The 23,138-nt window shown below is 40.4% G+C and overlaps 1 protein-coding gene across 1 annotated transcript in view; it reads right to left on the bottom strand.

Annotated features, from left to right (window-relative positions):
- MYO5C (myosin VC) overlaps positions 1-22,768 on the bottom strand; it is a gene marked incomplete at both ends in the record, with an annotated part of 31,840 nt that extends 9,072 nt beyond the window's left edge. The window contains 29 exons of the mRNA XM_082290916.1: positions 632-812; positions 1,202-1,282; positions 1,369-1,432; positions 2,251-2,344; positions 2,936-3,116; positions 4,301-4,364; positions 4,933-5,026; positions 5,254-5,418; positions 5,968-6,114; positions 6,468-6,633; positions 7,263-7,474; positions 8,399-8,510; positions 8,597-8,683; positions 10,173-10,270; positions 10,609-10,743; positions 11,617-11,700; positions 12,308-12,433; positions 13,114-13,254; positions 13,580-13,661; positions 14,052-14,317; positions 14,964-15,070; positions 15,598-15,705; positions 16,286-16,367; positions 17,271-17,414; positions 17,956-18,112; positions 18,520-18,664; positions 18,934-19,099; positions 19,955-20,065; positions 22,742-22,768. Of these exons, the coding sequence (XP_082147042.1) occupies positions 632-812; positions 1,202-1,282; positions 1,369-1,432; positions 2,251-2,344; positions 2,936-3,116; positions 4,301-4,364; positions 4,933-5,026; positions 5,254-5,418; positions 5,968-6,114; positions 6,468-6,633; positions 7,263-7,474; positions 8,399-8,510; positions 8,597-8,683; positions 10,173-10,270; positions 10,609-10,743; positions 11,617-11,700; positions 12,308-12,433; positions 13,114-13,254; positions 13,580-13,661; positions 14,052-14,317; positions 14,964-15,070; positions 15,598-15,705; positions 16,286-16,367; positions 17,271-17,414; positions 17,956-18,112; positions 18,520-18,664; positions 18,934-19,099; positions 19,955-20,065; positions 22,742-22,768 (3,627 nt within the window). The remainder of the gene's footprint in view (positions 1-631; positions 813-1,201; positions 1,283-1,368; positions 1,433-2,250; positions 2,345-2,935; positions 3,117-4,300; positions 4,365-4,932; positions 5,027-5,253; positions 5,419-5,967; positions 6,115-6,467; positions 6,634-7,262; positions 7,475-8,398; positions 8,511-8,596; positions 8,684-10,172; positions 10,271-10,608; positions 10,744-11,616; positions 11,701-12,307; positions 12,434-13,113; positions 13,255-13,579; positions 13,662-14,051; positions 14,318-14,963; positions 15,071-15,597; positions 15,706-16,285; positions 16,368-17,270; positions 17,415-17,955; positions 18,113-18,519; positions 18,665-18,933; positions 19,100-19,954; positions 20,066-22,741) is intronic.
- Between the last annotated feature and the right edge of the window lie 370 nt (positions 22,769-23,138).

Below are 23,138 nucleotides of genomic sequence, written 5' to 3'. Positions count from 1 at the left end.
GCAAATCAAACTGTTGGACTGTCCCACTATTACCATTGTTCTGTTCTAGTGTAAAGGAAATTACACTATGGCTTTAATTTCACCAGTTCAATTAACAGTGAAAAAAAACCTCTCAATATGCCATAAAACAATTTTTGAATAAGAATATTATAAATAACTTTTCCTTATATTTTCAATTTCTGTTACTCTGTTTTGAAAGCACTCCTTCGATTATTTTACAGAAAAATGATATGGCATATGCTGTCTTCTGGAGCAACATCAGCTCCTTGTGTCAGACAGCTCTGCACAGCACCAGTTGCCAGGCTCTCCAGCCGTGCCTGTAGCTTGTTTTGGAATGTGTAGCTGCCCTCTGGTGGGGAGAGCCTCAGAACTCTGAGGAGGCTTCCGAGAAAAATCTCTAATCAGCTTTATGCAAATGAAAAGGCAAAACGTCTCTGGGAGGCTGCCCCAGCAAGCTGGAAGCTCAGACAAGAAATCTGGCTGTCTCTTTACAGACTACCCCAGCAGGCAGGGGAAGATGTGTCACCTTAGATGACCCCATTTGTTTGAGCCCTGAGATTTCAAAGACATGGCCACAGTGTTTTGAGTGCCACAAACACATCTGGGTTGTACTTCTGCACCTGGGCCTTACCAGATTTTCTGAGGTTAGCCTGCTAATTTCAAGCCGAATGCCATCATTTATGTCATTTTCCTCTCGGAATAATTTCTGTAGATGATTAATATCTTGACTAAGATGTTCAACTTTAAAGTTCAAACCTTCAATCTCCTTCTCATATATTTCTTTCTGAGACTGGAAATGGCTTTCCAGTACTCTGTTAAAACAAAAGGGAGAAAGAACAGGGCAGATGTAGAATGACCTTGATTAAATGGGTCAAATTTAATACAAAGTGAAAACAAAGTACTGTGAGTTACACAGAGATATTCCATTTCATCACCTGTGCATTAAAGGAGTTGAAAGTTATGCATGATATCTCACAGGAAACACATTTCCCTGACTGACACATACACACTTATCTCACTGGCTTGGCAGAAGTTTATTCAACTGATTTCAAACTGCTCAGCCCATCATATCAAGTAGTGCTGGTTCATTTCCTTAGCAGAAGTTCAGTGTTGCACTGTGAAATTAGTTACCCACTCCTCTTTCAGTTTATTTTCTAGATCACAGCTTGGAGTTATGGAAACACTGAAGAACTGAACTAACCTTGTGGCTTTTTTCAAGCCCTCGTAAGCAAACCACAGTTCTCCATCCTCATTTAAGTGTTCCAGATCCTCTGCAGAGAGTCTAGAACACAAGGCAGAACCATTAGTGTGCAAGTGAACACAATGCATTTCTTAAGCCTTTCTGAAGAGACCTCAGAACAAAATTACCTGCTTCTTACGTCTTCAAAATCGTAACTTTCAAGAAGCTGCTTGGTAACTTCTGACATCTTTTCTGCAAAAAACCCCACAGAGTTTATAAAATTAATTATTTTCTCTGCATGTTTCATTATAGAGATCAAACCAACCTCTTCCTAAATCTACAAGGTTCTTTCCTGGTACTCAGTAAATATAACTGATTTACCACAAGAACACAATGAGGGACTCAGTTCTACTTTGGGACATGCAGGAGCATCAGGCTGATGTACTACCAACACTGTTTGTTTCCTAAACATCAGACTTTCAATGCAAAGTTACATCTTTCTGGTCTGAATCTGGGCAATTCCTGGAGTTGTATAGATGATTTATCATCCAGTGCTAGGTTACTACATTAAATGCTGCAAATGCAGGTTTGCTCTATGACATTGTTATCATTACACAAAGTTCACAACAGTAGTGCCTCTTAAGTACATTCTTCCAAAGAGAACCCAACTCAGCAAGTCATTTAAGCATATCTGGCATTATTGGATCTAGGACAAAGGACAGGATGAATGAAAACTAGATTAAGCGTTGTTTATACATTTTTGGGTCACAAGAAGATACTTGTTAAACTCTAAGTGAAGTTTAAATTCTAGGTGAAGTTTAAACCATTTGTATCTATTTCTGAACACAAAGGAGGAATGTCTGAAATCAGAGTTTCCTCAAAGGGGTACCCCAGATCTCAGCATTCAGTGATCACCTTGTAAACTGTAGGTATAGTTATGAATGGAATGAAACCACCACGGGATGGGAAAGAGAACTGGAGTTTTGTCTGACACAGGAGGGATCAGTTTGAACTGGCCTGGCTCATGCTGTACTCAGGAAGTTCTCTGCACTGTCTGGTATGCAGCTTACCCCTCAGCTCTCGCTTCTGTGAGTGGGCCTGCTTTTCAACATCCAGTTTTTGTGTCTGAAGAAGTTCGATTTCCTTTTGCAACTCAGGTATTTTCTGAATCAGACAGAAATCATATACTGAGACAAGCATTGAATGACAAGGGCTGAGTATCTGTTAAATCATAATTATAACTAAGAACAAGTTAATATGGTGAAAAGCTTAAAGTGTGCTGTGTTTAAAGCATCTGGTTCTCAAGCATCAGAGCAGAACAATAATGTGATGTGCTGAAAAAAAAATATGTTTGTGCCATGGAATTGACTCAGAGAAAAAAATGTGACTTGACACTATTTCAAGGTTCAGTTTATAAACTACTACATTTTTCTTATGTATGAAAAATCCCCACAGAAACTAATACTTTCTCAGCAAAAAGGAAGAAAAAAGGGTCTATATATTTCAATTTATAAATATTCAAGCACAATTACTCTTGAAAACATGCACTTATTTCTGTGAGCAGTACCTTGCATTGTCTGCTACATGAAAACAATGCAATATAATGATGTATCAAATATAGCTTATTAACTACAACTTCTTCTAAAAATGCACTGGAGATAAAAAAATTAGTGAAGGTATTCTATAAACAAAACATGCACATTCTCCACTTGCTTTATCAGCAAAGAGTCCAAAATGCAATGAGCCATGCTTCACCTGTGCTTGTTCTGTAAGCTGTCCTACTTCCATTTTCAAGCCATCCTGAATGATAATTTCTTGCTGAATTTGTTGCTGTAGCTGAGTTTTTTCTTCTTTCAGAATCTTAATTTCTCCCTTGAGCAATTCAATCTCCTTTTCATAGTCCTGCTTCTGGTTTTGGAAATTTTTCTCAAGTATCCTGCAGAACACAACAGAAAGGTAATTTCATCCATCTACATTCCTGAGTGAAAAAGTGGGCTTCATTTTAGTTTTAATTTGAAGGACACGCTTCATTGAAGAACACTTAAATGCACTGTAATTACTTGAAAATGCTATCCTACTTCCTCAGAATCCACCTACATAATGGGAGGAGAACATCCCTAGATTTCCTTGCATATAATATAATGATACTGGGATGGAATTCAAGGCAAAACTGAGTTTTTTCCACTGAAGTCTAATTCTCTGACTCTGTGAGTTACCCTGCCTGAGCAGCTTTCCACTACGTTCATGGCCACAAGTCAGCACTGAAGAAGGATGCAGCAGCAGGAAGCCCTGTGTCCTTCTCAGCAAAACCCTGCAGGAAGCTTTCCATTTTCCACCAGCCCCTGCTGGACTGGACTGGCTTCCAGCATACTAGAGGTAATGAGCAAAGCAGAAAAACTAGCAGAAGTAGTCCTCTTAATACAGTCTGAAGTTATTGGCAGCTGAAATCAGACTGAGCTGGAGCACCCCAGAGTTTCCAGCCCTCAGGAACAGTGGCTGACTGCTCTCTTCACACTTCAGGGAACAGCATTTCCCTGGTGCTGAAGGTTCTGTCTTGTACAGGAAAGGAGTTATTGGGAAATAAACACTTGATCCAAGGAAAGCATGCTACAAAGCAACAGCCATTTGCTGATGTACAACAGGATTTTTACTGCAAATTAAATACCTAAGGGGGGGGAAAAAGTTCTTTCCTTTGTATTTTTAACCAAATGTCCTTTACAAACACTGCCTCTGCCTCATGCAGAATCTTTCATATTCACTTCACAGGAGTTCTGACTGGTGTGGCCATCAGCTGCTCTTCCAGTCCTGACCAAATTCGGAGGATATCTCCAAAGAAACCAGTATGATCAGAGTTGCCTTTCAGCTCTCAGAAAGACACATGAAAAGACAGGAAACTGCAAAAGAACAGTCGCTATAATTTCCTGCATAGGACTCACCCACAAACAAGAATGTGCTTTTCCTAAACTCTGCATGAAGTACCTCAGTACCAGCATTAACGCCCAAGAACATGGACAGATTCATAAGTGATGTCAGCATAATACATTTGCAGAAGGAGAAAGAAAGGTAGGGAAAGAGAAAACACAAATGCTGTTTCAAATAAATAAAATTCAGATTACATACATTCGCTGGTTTTCTTCTTTTTGTACATCATTGAAGAGTTGCTGTGTGAGGTCATCCATTTTCTCTGTCAAAAAATATTTTAGTATTTCAAAGACCTTCATGCAATTGTGTACATTTGTTAAAAAAGCATGACCACAATGAGAAGTTTTGTTTTAATAAGCAATCCTTAACATATTCTGAGGCTGAAATTACTCCCTCAAGTGCCAACAATTATCACAGTACCCTTTACAAGTAATGCTATGGAAACAAAAACATTCTGAAGCACCAAATTGTTATTCATCTAAAGTATACTTTATCTCATGTGCTGCCTGTGTCCTTTGAAATTAAGATTCCTAAAAGTAGTTGTACAAAAGGAACCAAGGATGAAGGTACACTTTGAGGGAATACGTGTGTATGAAAAAGGAAACACAACAGGAGGAGAGCTTCTGCTATTGAAAGAACAAATTTAATTTAACTATTAAATAAAAAGCATTTGCATGCTTGCAAATTGTTAGCAAGAGGAGGACCAACTTTCAATTTACTACAATTTCAGCATTTATATTGCTTTTATTAGAACAAAAGTAATTTACTTTTGATGAAAACCTGACTTTACCCCACTATAACTCCTTTGAAACTCCCTTTAGTTATTGTACCTTTCATTTCCTCAGTTTTTTCTTGGAGCTTTATTTCTAAAATCTCCTTCTGTTCTTGTAATTCTTTATTCTGATTCTCAAGTTTTAAGATTTTCTGTACACACAAAAAGTAAGCAAAATATACAAATTACAAAGAAGGAAGAAACAGGTCACAGAAGATCTTACACTTTAACAAGCATATATGGACTCTCTTTCTTCCCCCTTCTGCCTCCCCCCAAAAGAGTACAGTTACTTAGAAACTCTCAAATCATGTGTTTGATAAATCCAGTAACTGAAAACATTACTTAAAAATAAAAGCACGCAGATGGCCATTAAATTTACCTGCTCACTGTCCTCTCGATATTTTTTCCCTTTCTCTTCATATGTTCTCTTTTGAGCAGCGAATTTTTCGAGTTCTGATTCAAGTTTCTGAATTGTATCCACGTCATTCATATGAGCTGAAGCCAGATTGGTCAATCGTTCCAGCAAACCATGATTTTCTCTACTCTACAATGAGCAGGATGGGATAAAAGAAAACACAAACATGCACTGAAACTGTTCCACAGAGTTTTAAAGGGAGCACCTGACCCACTTTGCTCACCATCCCATATCAGCCATGATTATTTCAACCCAGGACTGTTTCCATCAATCAGATTAAAACTACCATTTCAAAGGCAATTTGGCTGGAATGGCTCTCAATAATAAGCTGCAAAATAAACATAATGTTGAATTGCCAGAAGTTACAAAACATGTTGCACCACAGCAGTATCTCACTCATCCTTCCACAAGTAACCCCACCCAGAGATTGGATGGACATAAGACACAGTAAAAAAACCCAAAAAAGTTAATTGCAACTCTTCTCATTTGCATAATTAACCCAAAAATATAAGGAAACCCTAGATGATCCTTTCTACTCTGGGTCTAGAAAGCCTGGTAGCTTATTATAAAGGACCATAACCCTTACATATTCTCCTGTCTTCTCAATTCAACATCTTTCACTAGAACAGACATGATAAAAAAATTAGTACAAATCAGAAGCTGACTGCTTCCCCTCACCTGTTCCTCTATCTTCTTCTGCAGCTGCTGAACTCTGTATGACAGCTGGATATTCAACACAAAGCGCCGAATGTTCTGGAATCTGCGCCTGGCAAGCCATGCACGGGCGTATTTCTGGAGGATCACAGCCTTCTGCTCTTCACGCATCTTTAAAACAAAGCATTAACATCTGTCTGTAATTAGCTCAACCCACATCAGTTGGAATGGTCTGTGAGTGCACACACACACTGGTGAGGACAATGCATCTCATGGAAATATCAAAGCACTGAAATCCCCAGACTGCAGACACATTTGAGCCACTGCAAATCACAGCAAATGGTTTGCATCCAGTATAAATCCAACAGAGCTCTTGGTAAAACAAAAAAAAATCCATCAGAGCAGAAGATATGAGAACCAGACCTGCAAAAGGTAATCTGTTAGGGATAATTGCCACTGCCCATCTTTTTTACAGAGCACCAGCTGTTTCCAGTTACTGAAATAGAATTTTTGATAGGCTGTACCTTCTGATACTTTTTTCTTGCTAGAAATCCTCTTGTGTAAGCTTGTATTGTCACAGCAGCCACATGAATGAGCTGGCAAAGTCTGCGGACCAGGTAACCCCGACAGTACTTCTGAATAATTATAGCTGCCCATGTTTCCTTCAGATTTCTTGCAGTTACAGCTTGCCTTAATTCAAAAGACAATAAAATTTACTTAGGTCACACTGGATTTCTCATGCTCATTCCCTTGGTCAGTCAAATTACACACACACACACAGACACACACACACACACACAAAAAGGAGAAGATATCAAAACCAGAGCTTATTCGTCAACCAAAGTGAAAGAGAGGGAGCTATCCACAGCTTTTGAAATCTGTCCACAAGCAGTTGTTCTGATGGTCTCTTTATGAAAACCTCCAAGCCTACCCAGAGCCATCTTTCTGCTTTGATTGACTGCTGCACTTTCTTTGCCATAGTTTGTCCTTACTAATTCATAGACCCCTGATTTCTTCTCTGGCTCTGAAGCCCAGCAGAAAGCCCAAGACAACAACTGGATCATGTATTATCAACTAAGGACTGAGCTTACAGGCAGACAGGCCTCTTGGGAATCTGGCAGACAACACTGGAAACCTGCTGGAGTACTTACATCAGCTGAATAACTTGAACACTTTCAAGCTCATCATTACAATCAAGAGGAAATGGAAATGCAACCTGAACTGCTCTTTCATGAAAGCAACACTTTGGGCATCAGCTGGACCTTCTACATGCCCTCAGACACACGCCAAGAGCCAATTCACAGATGAGCCATGAGCACCTCACTGTGCGCTGCCCACGGAAGTACTGCTGCACCGTGACCGCTGCTTTCCTCATGCTCAGGAACTTCTTCCTCTGCAGCCAGCCCCGGACACACTTCTGGATCAGGATGCACGCGTGTCTCAGCTTGTCTGAGCGCAGTTTCTCTAAGTAAGCAACCTGTCCTGCTCTGAAAAAAATTTTTGTTCTCCCAAACTGATACTGGTTATGATCCTGAAAAAGAAAACAGCAGGTACATTAAGTTTTTAGGGTTTTTTTGTAGACCAGATGTTCTCTTATTTTTATAAAGTGTCACTTCAGGCAAGCTCTTCTTCAAGACATCATCTTCCTAAATAAGAATATCCTCTCTGCCTTTTTTGTAGCTAGGAATATGTAGTGGGGGAAAACCCACTTAGCAGGAAATACACAGAGAACTACACCAGAAGCTGTACACTCGTGATCTAAAATTAAAGGGAGGCTCTGGACTTATCATCAAGGCCTTAAAAGCACCCTCTTCACCTCCTCCTACAGGTCTGCTTCCATGGGCTCAGCAGTACCTTTTGATACACATTTCTAGCCTGGAACCAGCGAGCTGTGTGAGCAAAAACTCAGGGTGAAGCTGCTTTCAAGTTCCAGCTCTCCCCCTTGGCCTGTGCCAGAGCTCCTCAGCAAGTGTGCCTGTGTTTGGTCTCACACATCCCTGGATCTGAACTCAGTCCTCACACACTGGCTGGACTGGGACCAGCCCCACCACCACAGGCTCACCTAACAAACAGAAGCAACGTGCAAAATAGCACATTTTTGAACAGCTCTCCAATATGCTGCATTCCACCACCAAACTCCCTCCTGTGCTTGGAATACTTGACAAATGTGTACCATTTACTGTTTCCTGGTTTATAAATAGAGAATATCTTCCATTTTTCAAGTGACAATACTGAGCACAGATTGGTTAAACCCTCTGTCTACGGCCACATCACGACTGTGCCACAGCACGAGGTTACTGACCCAAAAGCCTGTGTACAGCACAGTAAATCAGCAAAAACAGTAATAATGTGAACACTTTTCCTGTCTGAGGAGAGATACTACTCTTGGCAAAAGAGACCTTTTATTACTAATAGATGCTGTAATGCATCTATTGGTTGGTGCAGACAAACCAACCTGGATCAGCCGCTGCAAAACAATCTTGCAAATCTGTTTCTTGTCATTTATGGAGAGTTCCTGCTGTGTCATAAGAATGCTGTAACGGCTGAAAAACTCTATGTAAGTCCACCTGGAAAATTAGAAGTTAACAAATTAAACTCATTTAACAGACAACTAGGTATTCTTTGGCACAGGGAGGCCCACTGCTATCCCTACCTGGATGGGTAGCTCTGTGCACTAATCCGAATTGTTTCCAAAACACCACATGCTCGCAGCTGCTGAGCCACTCTTTTGGAATCAAACCTAAAAAAACGCAGTGTTATACTTTACATTTCTGCTGGGTTTGGCATGCTATAATAATTAGAACCATTCTACCAACTGGATTTGTATTTCTGCTCATAGGACACAAAGCTCCCTGCTTCTCATATAATGTCTTACTCCACATCACGTATTTTTTTTAAAAAAAAGTATCTGGGTTTTCTGTTTCTTCCTCAAAACCAAAGGAAGACTGTATTTATTCTTCTCATGAAAATTCTTGTTTCTTTTCAGTATTAACTGTGAAGTTCATAGCAGCAAGTGGTAAAGAACAGTTCCACTCTCAACTCAAAACACACACAGAAATAAATCCCCTCAGCAATCCATTAGGAAGAAACTTTCTAGGAAGACAATCTCTAGGTATTCTTTAGCCCATTCATGAAGAATAAACCAGGACTTACTTATTAATACCTGGGTTCAAAATTACAAACACAAGGCACAGAAAGGCCCTTTCTAATTCTGGACAGGAGCTGATACACCCACAGAGCACACCACCAGCGTCAATCAGTACCAGCCAAGAGATCCCTGTGGCTGGCAGATGACTACACTCTTCCTTCAGAAGCTTATGGTGCTCTCTTCTAGTCTAATTCTGACATGTTTTTACATTACCCAAGCTATTTCTGCCCTCACTGCAGAATCATGAGAGCTCACTGCACTGATAGTGATATAGTATCATCAGTAACATGTTCTGCATGGAAAGATTTTGTCTGGCTACAAGAAAATGAACTAACACACTTAAAAGACTTAATTTAGAATCAAATCTGGCCTCTTCCCTCCTACTCATATGATAAAAGCTTTAATTTCATTTGTCAGTGCACTGCCTTCCAGCTGGAAGTTGTAGAACTGAAACCAGAGTGCTTCCACAGGTCTGGCCACACAAGAGACCAACAGCTGCATCAAAGTTAACTCCTACTGATGGTTAGTGGTTATCAACCTGGTCATAGGAATTATGAAAATTATCTGCCACATATGATTGTACAAAAACATTAAAATTACATAAAAATTGGGGGAAAATCTAGGGCTATGTTCAACACTGTTCATACCTTTTCTGACTTACAAAGCTCTTTTAAATATTTCTGCAGACAAAAGGGAAGTTCACAAAGAAAATGGCAGAGGTTTTTATTCTTTAAACATGAACTGGGGTTAGTCCATACTGTACAAGGGCAAACATACCTATACAAAATATTCATCAACTTAAACCAAAGGTGGACAACCTTTGCCCTAAAAACGTTCCGACAAATACACAAGCACTAGTATCTAACTTGAAAAATACTAGCTTAAAGAATTTTTAAGGCAACAACAATGATACTTAATTATTCTGTTTTTGTAGGAAGACAACGCATTTTTTAAATTTGAGCTATCCGGGAAGAAAAAGTATGTTCTGTATGGGAAGTTTCTCAACAATAAGAATTTAGCTTGCTGACACACTGCTACAGTGAAACAGAAAACCACAGCTGAGCACCACTGACATACTCACTCAAAAGGCAACTTCTCATCGTTTGGCTTTATGCATCTCACATAATGAGGAGTGGTTGCATTGAGGGTCACCATAAGTAAAGACAAAGAGTTCCGGAACTAGAAAATACCAGACACAAGAGTTTTGCTAATGAAACTTTCCAGTAAAAAGCAAAATCTTGGTAGTTTAATTATTTGTTAGGTTTTGGCTGGATATTGGGAGATATTCTTAGTGCTTCGATCTTAAACACAGGAAATTGAGGGGTCTGGCTGTACCCAACAGCCTCCTATATAAAATAAACACACCTACATATACCCAGAGCTGGAGCACTGCTCTGTGGCTCTTGCTGTCCTGAAAACTGGACAGTCCCCCATGGACAGTGACAGAATCTGGTCTCAGAGTGCCCAGCACCCCCCAGGAAGTACAAACACCACAGAAGAGCAGGTCTGTGCAGTACCTTACTGCCCACAGTTGTCCGGAGCTGTTTGTTGGGTGATTTCAGAACAGGTCTGGCAGATTTGATGTTTATAGAGGAACTGAAAGGTGAAACGGACACTGGACTGTCTTGAAAAAAATTTGCACACAGATGAAACTAAAAGTGTGGTGAAAGAACCAGAGTTAAACACTGTGTAACTGCAGCAACATTTAAATCAAAATTACATTTACTATGACAAAAAATGCAAACCCTTTAATACTTAAGCCAGGTATTGCAGGACTTTGAGACCTGTGGGTATTTAACCCACAAACAAACAACAACTGAAACAAGAGTTGCAATGATTCTGAGTCTACTGTGAAGCACTTACACATTTCACACACAGAAGTCTACAGCTGGGAAAGCAGCCTGCAAAAGCTATTTCAATATAAGCAAATATGGACACAAACACAGAGCAGAGCTAAAAATAAGAGCACTTAAGGCAGTATGCAATTTAAATTCAGAATATATTTTCAGGTCAGATGAAGTTAGCTTCTTAAGAGTAATCCTGAAGTCTCAAGGCTGTAGACTTCAAAGGGACAAGCAGATGGGAAGTGGCAGGCACACATAAGACACCTGATGTTTTCCTTGCCCTGGCACTCTCCTAATCTCTTTTGAAGAATAAACAAAGGCAGTTGTTAATGATAAACCACCTATCAAAGCTGCATGTAATGACTACAGAAAAAAAAAATGGTTTTCATTTACAAGGATTACAAAATGCTCTTCAAGGGAAATATTAAAAAAAACCCCAACATAACTAGCAAAGTAAATGCACATATATGAAGGAAATTGAACGCTGTGTTTTTTCATCTTGTATAGTATTTGATGTTAAAAATAGATACTTGTATAATATTAATAAAAATTAAAAATAAATTAATTTATTCAACCTATTAAAAATCTTTATATCAGTACAAATATTTTAAAATCAGATCTGACTTAATTCCAGTAAAATCAGGTATTCAGAAAATTAATCATTACTGTTTGTTCACAAACCTTGCTCTCTTTCAAGATTTCAATCAATACTTCGTGTACTGTATCTCTGTTTTTTTCCAGAAATCCTTCACATTTATATTCTACCTGTGCAAACAGGTGAAATCATTAACTTTTCAGCAGCACATAAACAAACAGTTGGCAAAACAATAATTCTTACTCTCTCAGCTGTGGTAGCCAAGAGCTCTATGACTCTTAAACATGATGGCTGGAAGCCTGCTTTTCCCAATTCCATTATCTCAAGATTACATATGTGCATACTGCAAATTTAGAAGCAGCACAAACTGCCAGAATCCAAATCCTTCTGCCTTCATTAGGAATTTCTTTCCTCCTTTTTTCATTATTCTATGATTTCAAATCAAAACACCAAAAAGGAATACCACATCTGTAATGTAAATAACTGAGACTAAAATGTGTATGAGCCACAACTATAACTGTTCTATCGACACATTCTATTATTTTTCTGCTGTTTCATCTTGATTTCTTTTTATGCTCTCAAATTCATTATCTTAAGCACTTCTTACATTTAAGTGGTGTGTTACAGGCAGTATTACCAATAAATACATAGCACAGTGCACTGAAGATCGATTTTATAGAAGTTCTAAATAACTGTGGTTAATATTCCCTATTTCCTACATTAGTTTTTTTTTTCTGAATGAGCTACTGCTAGAAACATGGGGAAACAATACTCTACCTTATCAGCAAAGTGCTGAATGATGAAAGAAGTGTTTGACATCCTTGGCTTTTCAAAGAGCGTGTTTTTATTGACAAAATTATTATATAGCTTTTGAAGCCAGTTTTCATCTTTTCCATGAGGCAACTGTAAAAATGAGAAGGGCAACCTCTTTAACAAACTCAGGTGGGCTGTTAGGAGCAGCAGAGCTGCTGGCTGTCAATGAACACCCTGCATAAAACCTCTTCAGTGAATTACAAGGCCTGATAACAACCAGTTTTTGTCTCTTCAGCCTCACTGGTGGCTCCCCATAGCAAACATTTTTAGGAAAGAAGGTTGTATTAATCCACAATTTTTGTATCAAAATTAGTGATTTGTAGAACAACATAATTTAAAAAATATTGGTGGAAGAGATCCCTGGAGACTGAGCAGTCCAAACTCCTGCTTGGAGCAAGACACCCAGCAGCAAACTGCTGCTTGGACTCAGACCCAGACAGGGCAAAAGGATGAGGACCCCCCTGCCCTCCTGCTTAACCTCTTCCAGTCCTGCACTGCCCCCACAGTGATCAACTCCAGTTGCTGGCTTACTTCTAGCTAAGTTCTAAGATTCAGTTTTAGGTTCCTAATTCTCTAAGAGGAAAATAGACTAAGTAATTTACAATCAAAACTGCCAAATAGAGGGCAAGCGTTATTGTTCCTTTTCTGAGGAAGATGCTCTATTTCCCAATGAAAAGGGTAAAATATGGATTACAAGCCCCACTTGTAAAAATCTCTGTAGTTGTTTTTTTTTTTTTAATGAGCTCTAAATGCAAGAATTTTTAAATTACCAAGCATTCTTCATCCAGAAGTTCCAAAATTCCCATTTTAGCTTCAATAAGGTCAATGACAGGCTGGTTGTCATAGAAGTCTATTAAAGTCCATGGAATATCTTCCTTCATGTACTCTTCTTGTTCAAGTTTAAAGACATGCTGGGTTTGCAAAAATTATGAAAATACAAAGAAGGTTACAATTAAGGAAGACAAATACAGTGTGTGCATGTGCATAGTTGTATGTGAGATAGAAAAAATATACTTTGAAGTATATTACATGTCTGTCTTGTAAGAAAATAAACTCAAAAGTTTTCATTTATGTACATTTGTGTGTAGCTACGCTTACATATAAAAACAAAATATTTCTATTTATTACTGGGCAGGCATTATCCAGAAATATCCATTACTCAAGCACAAGTAGCATTTACTAATATCCACCCTGAAGCAAAATAAGACAAAGAACTGTAACAAAAAAAGAACATACCAGGTTAAATTGCTGCTGTAGTTTTTCATTAGCATAATTGATACAAAACTGTTCAAAACTGTTCACATCAAATGTTTCAAACCTGAAACACAATTCAAATAAGGAAAAAAAAAAATCTTTTGACATCAAAATCTAATGGTAGCATCTCTGAAAGACTTTGGAGCTATCTTAACGTTTTTAAGAAGATTAACTAAAGGTAAGACTAATGAAGATGGTAAGGAATTTCAAAACTTCTCTAGAAGCCGATGTTACCAGGCATAATAAAGTTAAAAAAGTTAAATCTAAAAGTATCACATCAGAAGTTAAATTTAAACCTCATTCACAAAAAACTCTGGTATTTATACATTTCCACTAATCTGGATGCTAAAGAAGTTATCTGACCATGACCTTTTAGTAAAAGTAGCCCCTCCAAATTCATTACCAGCACAAAAACGTGCCAAAGAAAAGGCACTGTTTCCAGAGACATTCTTACCCATAAATATCCAAAACACCAATGAAAGTGTGTTTTTTGCCAGGGAACTGCAGAGCTTGGTTAATTCTTTCCACAATGAAGTCAAATAAATGAGAGTAGATCTTCTTTGCCAGAGCATCCCTGGCATTGACAGCCTGGGCCCTCGTCATTGGCTTTATCACCGTCTCTGAGGTCGTGACAATCTTTCTGTGGCACAACCACCGGGCCATTTTGTCACAGTTTAAATCCAGAAGCTCACAGAAGATCCTGAGATGTTTATCTTCCATCTTTAAAGAAGATCAAGAAATATCATTAGGCTACATTTAATACCTCAAATGCTGTCTCGACAGGGAAGTCCCTGCGCCCCCGACATCAAACTGTGATTTTTATTTTCAGATAGGTGAGGGGCTGTGTTTACTCCTTCATCTGGCAAAAGAGCAAGATGAGCTAAAGCAAATAATGCTAGATAGAGCTCCTGATATAGGAGAGAAAAATGTGGACTGGATAAGATGCTTTGGATTAAGAAAATAAGTAACTGTAAGAAAGTTACTTCAGTCTATTTTTAGGTGTTCTTGGTTTTTAGACTTGCACAGTTTGCTGGGACACATTCTGAGCAGCTTTGACTATGTTCTGTTTCCTGCATCCTGCAGAAAGCTCCAAAATGGATTTTCCAACAGCTGTGGATCAGTTGGATCTGTGTAGTCTTAGCCACATTTTGCCTTTTGTTAAGACTTTCTGAACTTGGGCACAGAACAGCGCCTGTGTGAACACTCACTGTGATTCCACACAGATGGGGATGGAGAAATCAGTCAAGTTTGGTACACCAGATTTAATGCTGCTCTGGGCCTCAGATATGAGAGAAACTACTGCTAAAGCACTTCTGGCATAAAATAGAATAGAAAATGTTGGTATCTGAATGAGCTACTTCCTTACACTGATGGATGATCTCTCATCTCCAACAGCTGCTATTTCCACATTGCCCAAGTGCAGGATTGCTGCCAGCATTTTAAAAACATCCATCTGAAAATCCCCCTTCAGACCTAAAAAAACATTCCTTGATTATTTGAAATACTCAGAAACAGTACAGTTAATTAAAGCAGAACAATGCTGGGTTACTTGCTTTGCTGTTCAGCCAAGAATTGTACAGCATCTCTGCAGAGTACTATGCACAAATCCCTGGTTCTGCCAATTTTCTGCCTGTCTGATCCGATGACAGATTGGGTATAAGTTCCTGCACCTCCCCAAGTGCCAGCTCAAGTCTGATTTAGCTCTTACACAAGCCATACAGGGGCAAAGAAGCTTCCAATTCCACCTCTGTTGCAGCATGTTAGTTTAAGGGCCAAGAGGACTCCAGCCCTCAGCGCTTCTGACCAGTAACAATTAACACCAACTGCTAATTGCTCCTGCCCAGCACTTCGAAAACAGACCAACACCACAATGGACAAGCCATGAAATAAAATATTTTGGTAGTTACTACTAATGTTTTGGATATTTCAGAAACAATCTACCTTTGCCCGTTTCAGGGGAAAAAAAAAAATCTCCTGAAAGTGTATCCCCAAGAATTTACCCAGTAAGGCAAACGTCTTCTGAGTCTCCACCATATTTGCTCTGTCATCAACTCCTTCTATTACAGTGCTGCCACCCATTCGTGTGTAGTGAAATTCTTCTGCATTTCCTGTAGATAAGAAGCAAATCTTGTAACCCTGCTAAAATTAGGGACTGGGGAGAGCCGCTTGTTAAAACTTTACAACACAAAAAAATTAAAGATGCTATCAGAGGACAGCATTTCAGCAATGAGCTGGAGCTCCTCTTTTTCCTGAGGGAAATCCATGTACCCAACTCAGTTAAACTGACACAAATTAGTACCCATAATTCCTAAAAATCTTAATATTCGATCTAATGAACAAACAGGAAGGGAGGCTGAGTGAACATACACCCGAATTCTGCTTCTCCCAGCTTCTCTGTAGATAAATTCATCAAGTCCCTAAGCTGACGTGGCATCTGTCACTAAAGAAAGTACGAAAATTAGATTTTCAAAGACACTCAGGTACTTGACTGTGCACTATATGAGTTACCAGGGATTTGCTACCAAGTTCAAAACCAGCAGGATTAACAGCTGAGCAACTTAAAAAGCAGGTCCTGCTTTAAGGCTGTGAGATTTATGCTGTAATGCACTAAACATCCTGCACTCGAAAACCCAGCCTTAAAATCCTGCACTGCAAAAGTGAAGAGCAGGTTATTTTCTGGAGACCTACCCAATTTAAGATGCTCATATTCAGGTTGCATAGCAGATGCACACAACTGATAAAATATGTGGTAGTTCCTTTCATTCTCTGACTGTAAAATAAAGCGAAGAGCAACATTACAGAAGAAGATAATTAACAATGAAATGAAGAAACTAACAGAAAAACCCGTGATATTCAACACTATTATAAATTGATAATGATAACTGAAGGCTAAATTCTGCTGCAAGACAGTTTAGCAAAGAAATTGTTTATTATTAAAATGGCACATCTTAGACATCAGCAAGAGCTTTGAAAGTGATACATTCAATTCAAGTATACTTTATTTCCATTGCCAATATGCTGAGTTCTTTCCCCAAGGATGTTAACAATTTCTTCAGCTTGAACAACCATCTACTAATATGAACTGTCAAACCCTGTAACCAAAAGATGTGTAGGAGTGTCAGCTGGAACACTGCAAAAAACTCTCCAGTTCCAAACCATCCTTCAGGGCAGAAGTATTTTTCAGCAGACTTAAAAAGTTACAATACTACTAAAAAAGAAACCTTTATAAAAACAGTTTTATAAAATTAAATGCCTGCTTTAGTATATTATCACAATTATGCCATGACACTGTAGTGAGTCACATGAAATAAGCCCTGGCCTTGTAAGTTTTCAGCCAGTTTTTTACTGAGAATCTCTCTGCCCTGTATATGCTGTTCCTTTCCAGACACAATTGGCCTCTGCTACTGTTGTGACCACAAGTTACAGATTTCTCAAATACTTCTTGCACTTATCTCAGGGAATTGTCCCTGAGGAGCATCCTTCACTTAACATAAGGAGGAACGTGGAATAAAATCACTTCTTATAATAAATAATATTAGCTCCTGTTAAAAGATAAATCAAATGCTGATTGGATGCACTACTTAGAACTTCACATAATATTTTCTATATAGACCTAGTATAGTGCATCAGTAGCTATGTTGACACTGGCTATTCTAGACTTTATTTTACCCACCTGAAAGACAACTCTGGATTTCTCAAGCAGGTATGTTCTCATGTTAGCTCCAATGATTTGGTAACTCTGGTCAAAACTGATTTCAGTGTATTTTCCAAATCGACTGCTGTTATCATTCCGAGTGGTTTTTGCATTGCCCACAGCCTACAAAAATTATCAACTTTTACAATCTGAGGTACTCACGTCTCTCAAAAGAATAACTTTGCCAAAACTGGAATCAACTACAAGTTTCTAAAATCAAAGGTGCTCAGAGATCAATCTCAGCATTGAGCTGTGTTACTTAAATTTAGAGGCCCAAAACTGAAGACAAGCCTCAAGTCAGACAGTATAATGCTACACAAACTGAAAGGTAGACGAAGTAGGCTTTTTCACCATAAGGGTCCCAAAAATAAAACCAAATAATTTGTTCAATGTTGTTATATCATCATCTAATTAGGTGGTCAAACAACGCTCTGGAGGCAAACCAGCACCTCCAAAGGGCCACTGGTAAATGAGACTGTACCGGGATGCTCCTGAGGCTGACCACCTCCTTCCATCAGTAACATTCAGAGGCTGAACTTCTAAATCCAGACATCTAACTCAGACAGATAAAGCATCCCCAAAGATTTCAAACAAAACTTCCCAGAAGCTCTCAGAATTCTTCCCTTGATGAGTACAGACTTGACAGATGCTCCCCAAAACTTACCTCTGTTATTGGATTGGACGCCAATACTTTATCCTCCACATGTGCATTGCTGCTTGACTTACTCACAGTGGCAAAGTATCTCATAGTATACCTTGCAGACACAGTCTTTCCAGCTCCTGATTCTCCACTGACTATAATAGACTGATTTTTGTTATTTCTAAAAGCAAACAATCAGACAGTTTATATCAGATATGTCTCAAGTGCATGAATAAATGTAGGAATTACACGTATGAAACAATGTTTGAGACCACAGCTGTGCCCAACTTCACGTATCAGTTCCATCTTTCACCTATTCTTCTCTTACTCCTCTTCACTTGTAACCTCCAGGTTGATGTCATTGCTATTCACTAAGTCAGTGTGTTACCCCTCACCAAGAATGAAAAGAGTTTTGAGTTCTAGAAATTCCTCAGCTGGTTAAAGAATTCCTTCTCCTCTAATTAAGCTACGTGTTCAAAGGTATTCTTAATAGCCAATGGCACATACACAATAAAACTAAATGACAATTAACACTGACTGCCACTAGAATTCAAGTGTTATTTATGGACATTAAATAACATACTGAACCTTGCCATTTGCTTGTATGCTTCTTCTGCCACAGCAAATATGTGTGGATCCATGTCCCCCATGTTTTGCCCACTATATGCATGGATAATTGCATCTCCATAAATTGGCAGCTCCTTGTAGGGGTTTATTGCAACCAAAATTATTCCTACAACCAAATGTACAAAACAAAAATAAACCACAGGTTAGTTACATGAAATGCCTGGTTTGGGCAAGTTAAAATAATACAAACTAGAAATATTTTCTAAGTAGAAGATGCTGATGAACAAACAAGTCTATACTCATATATAAAACCAGTTAACCTAAGTTAAAATACACTTCAGGAAAACATTACACACATCAATATTGCAAACTGAACCAAGATTAATACTTTTTAAAAAAAGATTTTTTAAAAACTCTTCATTTCACTTAGCTTACCACTGTATGTGTAGATAAGCTTAGACTCCACAAAACGAATTTTAAGATTGTGTAGAACAGCTGGTTCATGGAGATAACTGAGGGCAGTGAGATCATTTTCACCAACGAGGATGTCAGGATTTCGTAGTGGTGGCAAAGGAGCTGGATCAACAGGGTAATTCAGTTCCTGCCCACAAAAATTACTTGAAATGTCATAAAATGCATTATGTTGCATAAATAGAAACTCATCTTCTACCTTTACATGAAGTTACAGAGTTGATGGAGCCCTGCCTGATCTTCTATTTCATTGATTCCACACATCCCACTGAACTTGGGGGAATTGGACCTGTTGGTTCCTTATGAAAAAGCAAGCCTCATTCTCTTTATTTACAATATTTTGTATTGAAATCTGTAAAAATGGGACTCACTTTTAGCTCTCTAAACACACACATATTTCAAGTACAGATGAGAATAACAGATCAGCTGCAACTGAATGAAAGTAAAGCCCTGGTCAGAACTCAAGTCAGCTCTGTAACTATCCCCACTTGCAACCCCTCAGTTTTCTGTACAGAAAGTTTAAAACTCAATTCTCTTTCTTTCAACAAATCCATTTAATCATACCTTTAATACTTGTCTTTATGGAGCAGGAATGCAGAAATACAGAAACACTTTCAAAGTATTAAATCTGTAAACAACTTGGATACTAAAATTAACAGATCTTACATAAAGCAACAAAAAAAGCAGCAGCTGGCTCTGTGAGAGAGAATTATGCCTGTCCTGCATTTCTGATTTGCTTCAACTTGAGATGAGTTTCAGGGCTTGTTTCCAAAGCAATCTTGAGGTATGCTTTCCATACTAACGTTATACAGACAGTGGAATTGCACTCCTTGTATTTTTGGGCAGCAGATGTGTACTGTACCAATCCCAATATGATAAAAAAAGGAAATATGTACGTGTTATTTAGATCCCACAAATGTGAGTCCTATGCTTCTACATAAACATATCTCAGCAAACCCCACAATAATTCAGCTTTTCTCCTTACGGTTCCATCTTCTAACTGCACATGGAGAAAACGGTCTCCAGCTTTGTAGCTTTTTGTGATTTCTGCAGACTGCCAAACTTCTTTGTTATCAGGGATCCAAACCCTATTGTACTGCAACAGAAAAACAAGGTAACAGTTGGTTTAGCTACTATCATAATACCAGACTAGCACGAAAAAATACCTTTCAAACATCAAGTGCAACCCAGAAGCTGAACTGGATGCCGGGACTTTTGGGGATTATTTATTATTATTATTAGCTCTGTACAGCAGGATGTATTTTTTGTGGTTTTGTTTTTTCATGAAAGAATAAAAAAAAAAAAAAAGCAGACTCATTAATTTCACAATGCATATTTTGCTCCTGTTCAGTGCAGAGTGTGCAGAAGAACACAGCATGCAGGGAGGTGAGCAAGGGCCAGACTGCTGCCAGACTCTTCAAACCCTCTAACACTGAACAAATAGTAAAATACACTTAAGGGAGAGACCTGGTTTCTAGGAGAGTCCAAATAAGCAAGTACCAGAGAAAGCATCTCATTTACCAGAATTCAGACAATCACTTCCCTGAATTCAAGTTTAGGACACTGAACTTAGAACGCATTTTGCCACAGGCACACTGCCATTCCCAAAAAAGGGTCTGTGCAGAGTCTTTCTTTTAATGGGACTGGAGAGCAACCTCCAAACATCTTTCCCTGCTCTAGGACAAACTTCAAAGACTCCTAGCAGGTTTCTTTCTTTATGAGCAATCAGCTGGCTTACTTTAGCTCCTTCCCAGCAAGGTACCTCTAACCTTCTGAAGCACAGATATTTGAAGAAAATATTTGAATGGTTTGAACCATTTAGTTCTCCTATGCTGAAGTTAAAACTCTGAAGCAAAAGCAACTTCTTTAAATGCTCTGCCTGAAAAGCTATCAGAAACAACGTTCCTTAAAAGGACATAACAGAGCTGGAAACGTCAGTCAGTAGGGAATTCCTCTACTGAGGTGGTGCGTCCTTCTCATCCTGGCAGGGTTTGACAAAGTGACATCATCTGTCCCTACTCACACAAGAGACCATGATGTAAACTCTTTCAGCACCTTTCTGCTTTTGATAGCCAGAACCCTTCCTTTAATTCCCTCACCTCAGCTATATTCATGGTCAGTTGAAACAAGCTGTTTAAATAAACCTGTGAGAACTGCTGCAGCTGCTTACTTGAAAAATTAACATTAGTCACGATTTCATGGAGTGTTAGCAGACCCACAGCTACCTTGGGGACTGGTATTCCTTCTCGTTCTGGTGCTGCAACTGTTGGTTTTGGCACAAATGACGTTTTTTGTCTCTAATTTGGGAGAAGCCTTGGAAGCTCCAGTAGATCCTCGGAGTATGACTGTCTCTGCCCCAAGAACCCCACTGAACCATGGTGGGTGCCTTCAGAGCAAACTCCACTGCACAGCTGTAGCTTCTGTAATTCTAACCCCCAAGGATCAACACCAAACAATTTAGGGGAAGAGGGCCTTGCAGAAGAAAGCCCTGTGAGTTAGCTGGTGTTGCTCAGTGACTTCTCCAGCTGAATTTTCAGTATCTCTAAGGACAGACACTGCCCTTTCTAGTGAGCCACCTGCCAACCTGGTGCTCATCAGGGCGTGAACATCCGTGGAGACCTGAGCCGCTTCCACAACACCTCCCTGCTGATGCTTTCAACATGATGGCATTTTTTCACACAGTATCCAAAATCACTAAGATGTTTTCTAAACTACCCCAAACCACTATAATGGCAATGTTTTCATCTCTCTGACCAGTTGGACAAAAGCCCAGCTCCACAAGGATCTATTTAATGGCCACATGAAAGACGTGGCTGAATTAGCTTTATATTTGAGTTTTCCATGTGTGTCTATCAACCTACCTGTAAATTGTTATTTGTATCATTCCTACACTATGCTGACCTCCTGGCTTACAAAAAATGCTTGTTAAATTGAATTCTTTGTTTGCTGTTATCCAGTGCGAGTTAAAATATCACCACCAAACAGCCTCAGGGGCACACAGTGTGTTCCCATGTAAGAAAATGAACTGCATTAAGTCAAGGACGAGAAAGGGAGGAAGAAGAATGCGATAAAAGCACTGATTCTTCAGGAAAGGCCCCTGGAGTCGCAGGAGCCTCCACTGGCAAATGCACCCAGCCTAGAGAGCTGGCTGTCTCCAAACCCTGCCTCGCAGGTAAACAGACGGGAGTTTGCTCATTTCCGTGTCAGGTTACACCCGCACTCCTTCCCCCCTTCACCTGCCTGACACAATTCCCGGGAAAACCGCGTTCGTTCTTCCAGCGGCTCCGAGAGCGGCACCAGCACCAGGACCCACCCGCGCTGCAGCCCCAGGCTCAGGGGGAGCAGCTGCTCTCGCAATAGACGAGGCACAGGTTTGTAAATCGCCAACATGTCCATGTCGGTTCTGTTACTTAAAGCTAAGCAAACAAACGATACGTCACAACACTCCGCTGACTACCGGAGAAGTGGGGAAAGTTGTGCAAAAGTTTCGGCAGGTGCATTAAGGAGAAAGAATCTTTGTTTTAGGGCCAAGCTCTGCCACACGGGTTCCGTGTTTGCCCAAGAGAAAGCGCGGCGCTCCGAGCCCGAGTGCCCAGGGAAGGGCACTGGAACCTTCCCGTTGCCTAATCGCTGGCCAGGACAGCGAGACCCGCTCCTGGAGGCCGAGAGTCCCGCTAAAGGAGCGCTTCTCTCACGGCGAAGCGGCTCCCCTCGGTGCCCCCGGCCCGGCCCCTTTCCCTGGGCAGCCCCGCAGCCCCCCAGCCCCGCTCACCTGCGTGTAGAGCTCGGCCAGCGCCATCGGGGCACCGCCGCCGCACGGACGAGGCTCCGCAGCGCCCGCGGTGCGGCCCGGCCCCCGCCCCGGGGCGTGGGGAGCGGCCCGGCCCCGCTCCTCGCTCCCGGCTCCCCGCCCTGCCCCGCTCCTCGCTCCCGGCCCCGCTCCTCGCTCCCGGCTCCCCTCCTCGCTCCTCGCTCCCCTCCTCGCTCCCGGCTCCCCGCCCTGCCCCGCTCCTCGCTCCCGGCCCCGCTCCTCGCTCCCGGCCCCGCTCCTCGCTCCCGGCCCCGCTCCTCGCTCCCGGCTCCCCTCCTCGCTCCTCGCTCCCCTCCTCGCTCCCGGCCCCGCTCCGCTCCTCGCTCCCGGCTCCGCTCCTCGCTCCCGGCTCCCCGGC

Source organism: Coloeus monedula (assembly GCF_965178545.1).
Source record: "Coloeus monedula genome assembly, chromosome: 14".
Lineage (NCBI taxonomy): Eukaryota > Metazoa > Chordata > Aves > Passeriformes > Corvidae > Coloeus > Coloeus monedula.
The sequence above is the reverse complement of the archived record's forward strand: the minus strand, read 5'-3'. Positions and strand labels throughout refer to the sequence as shown.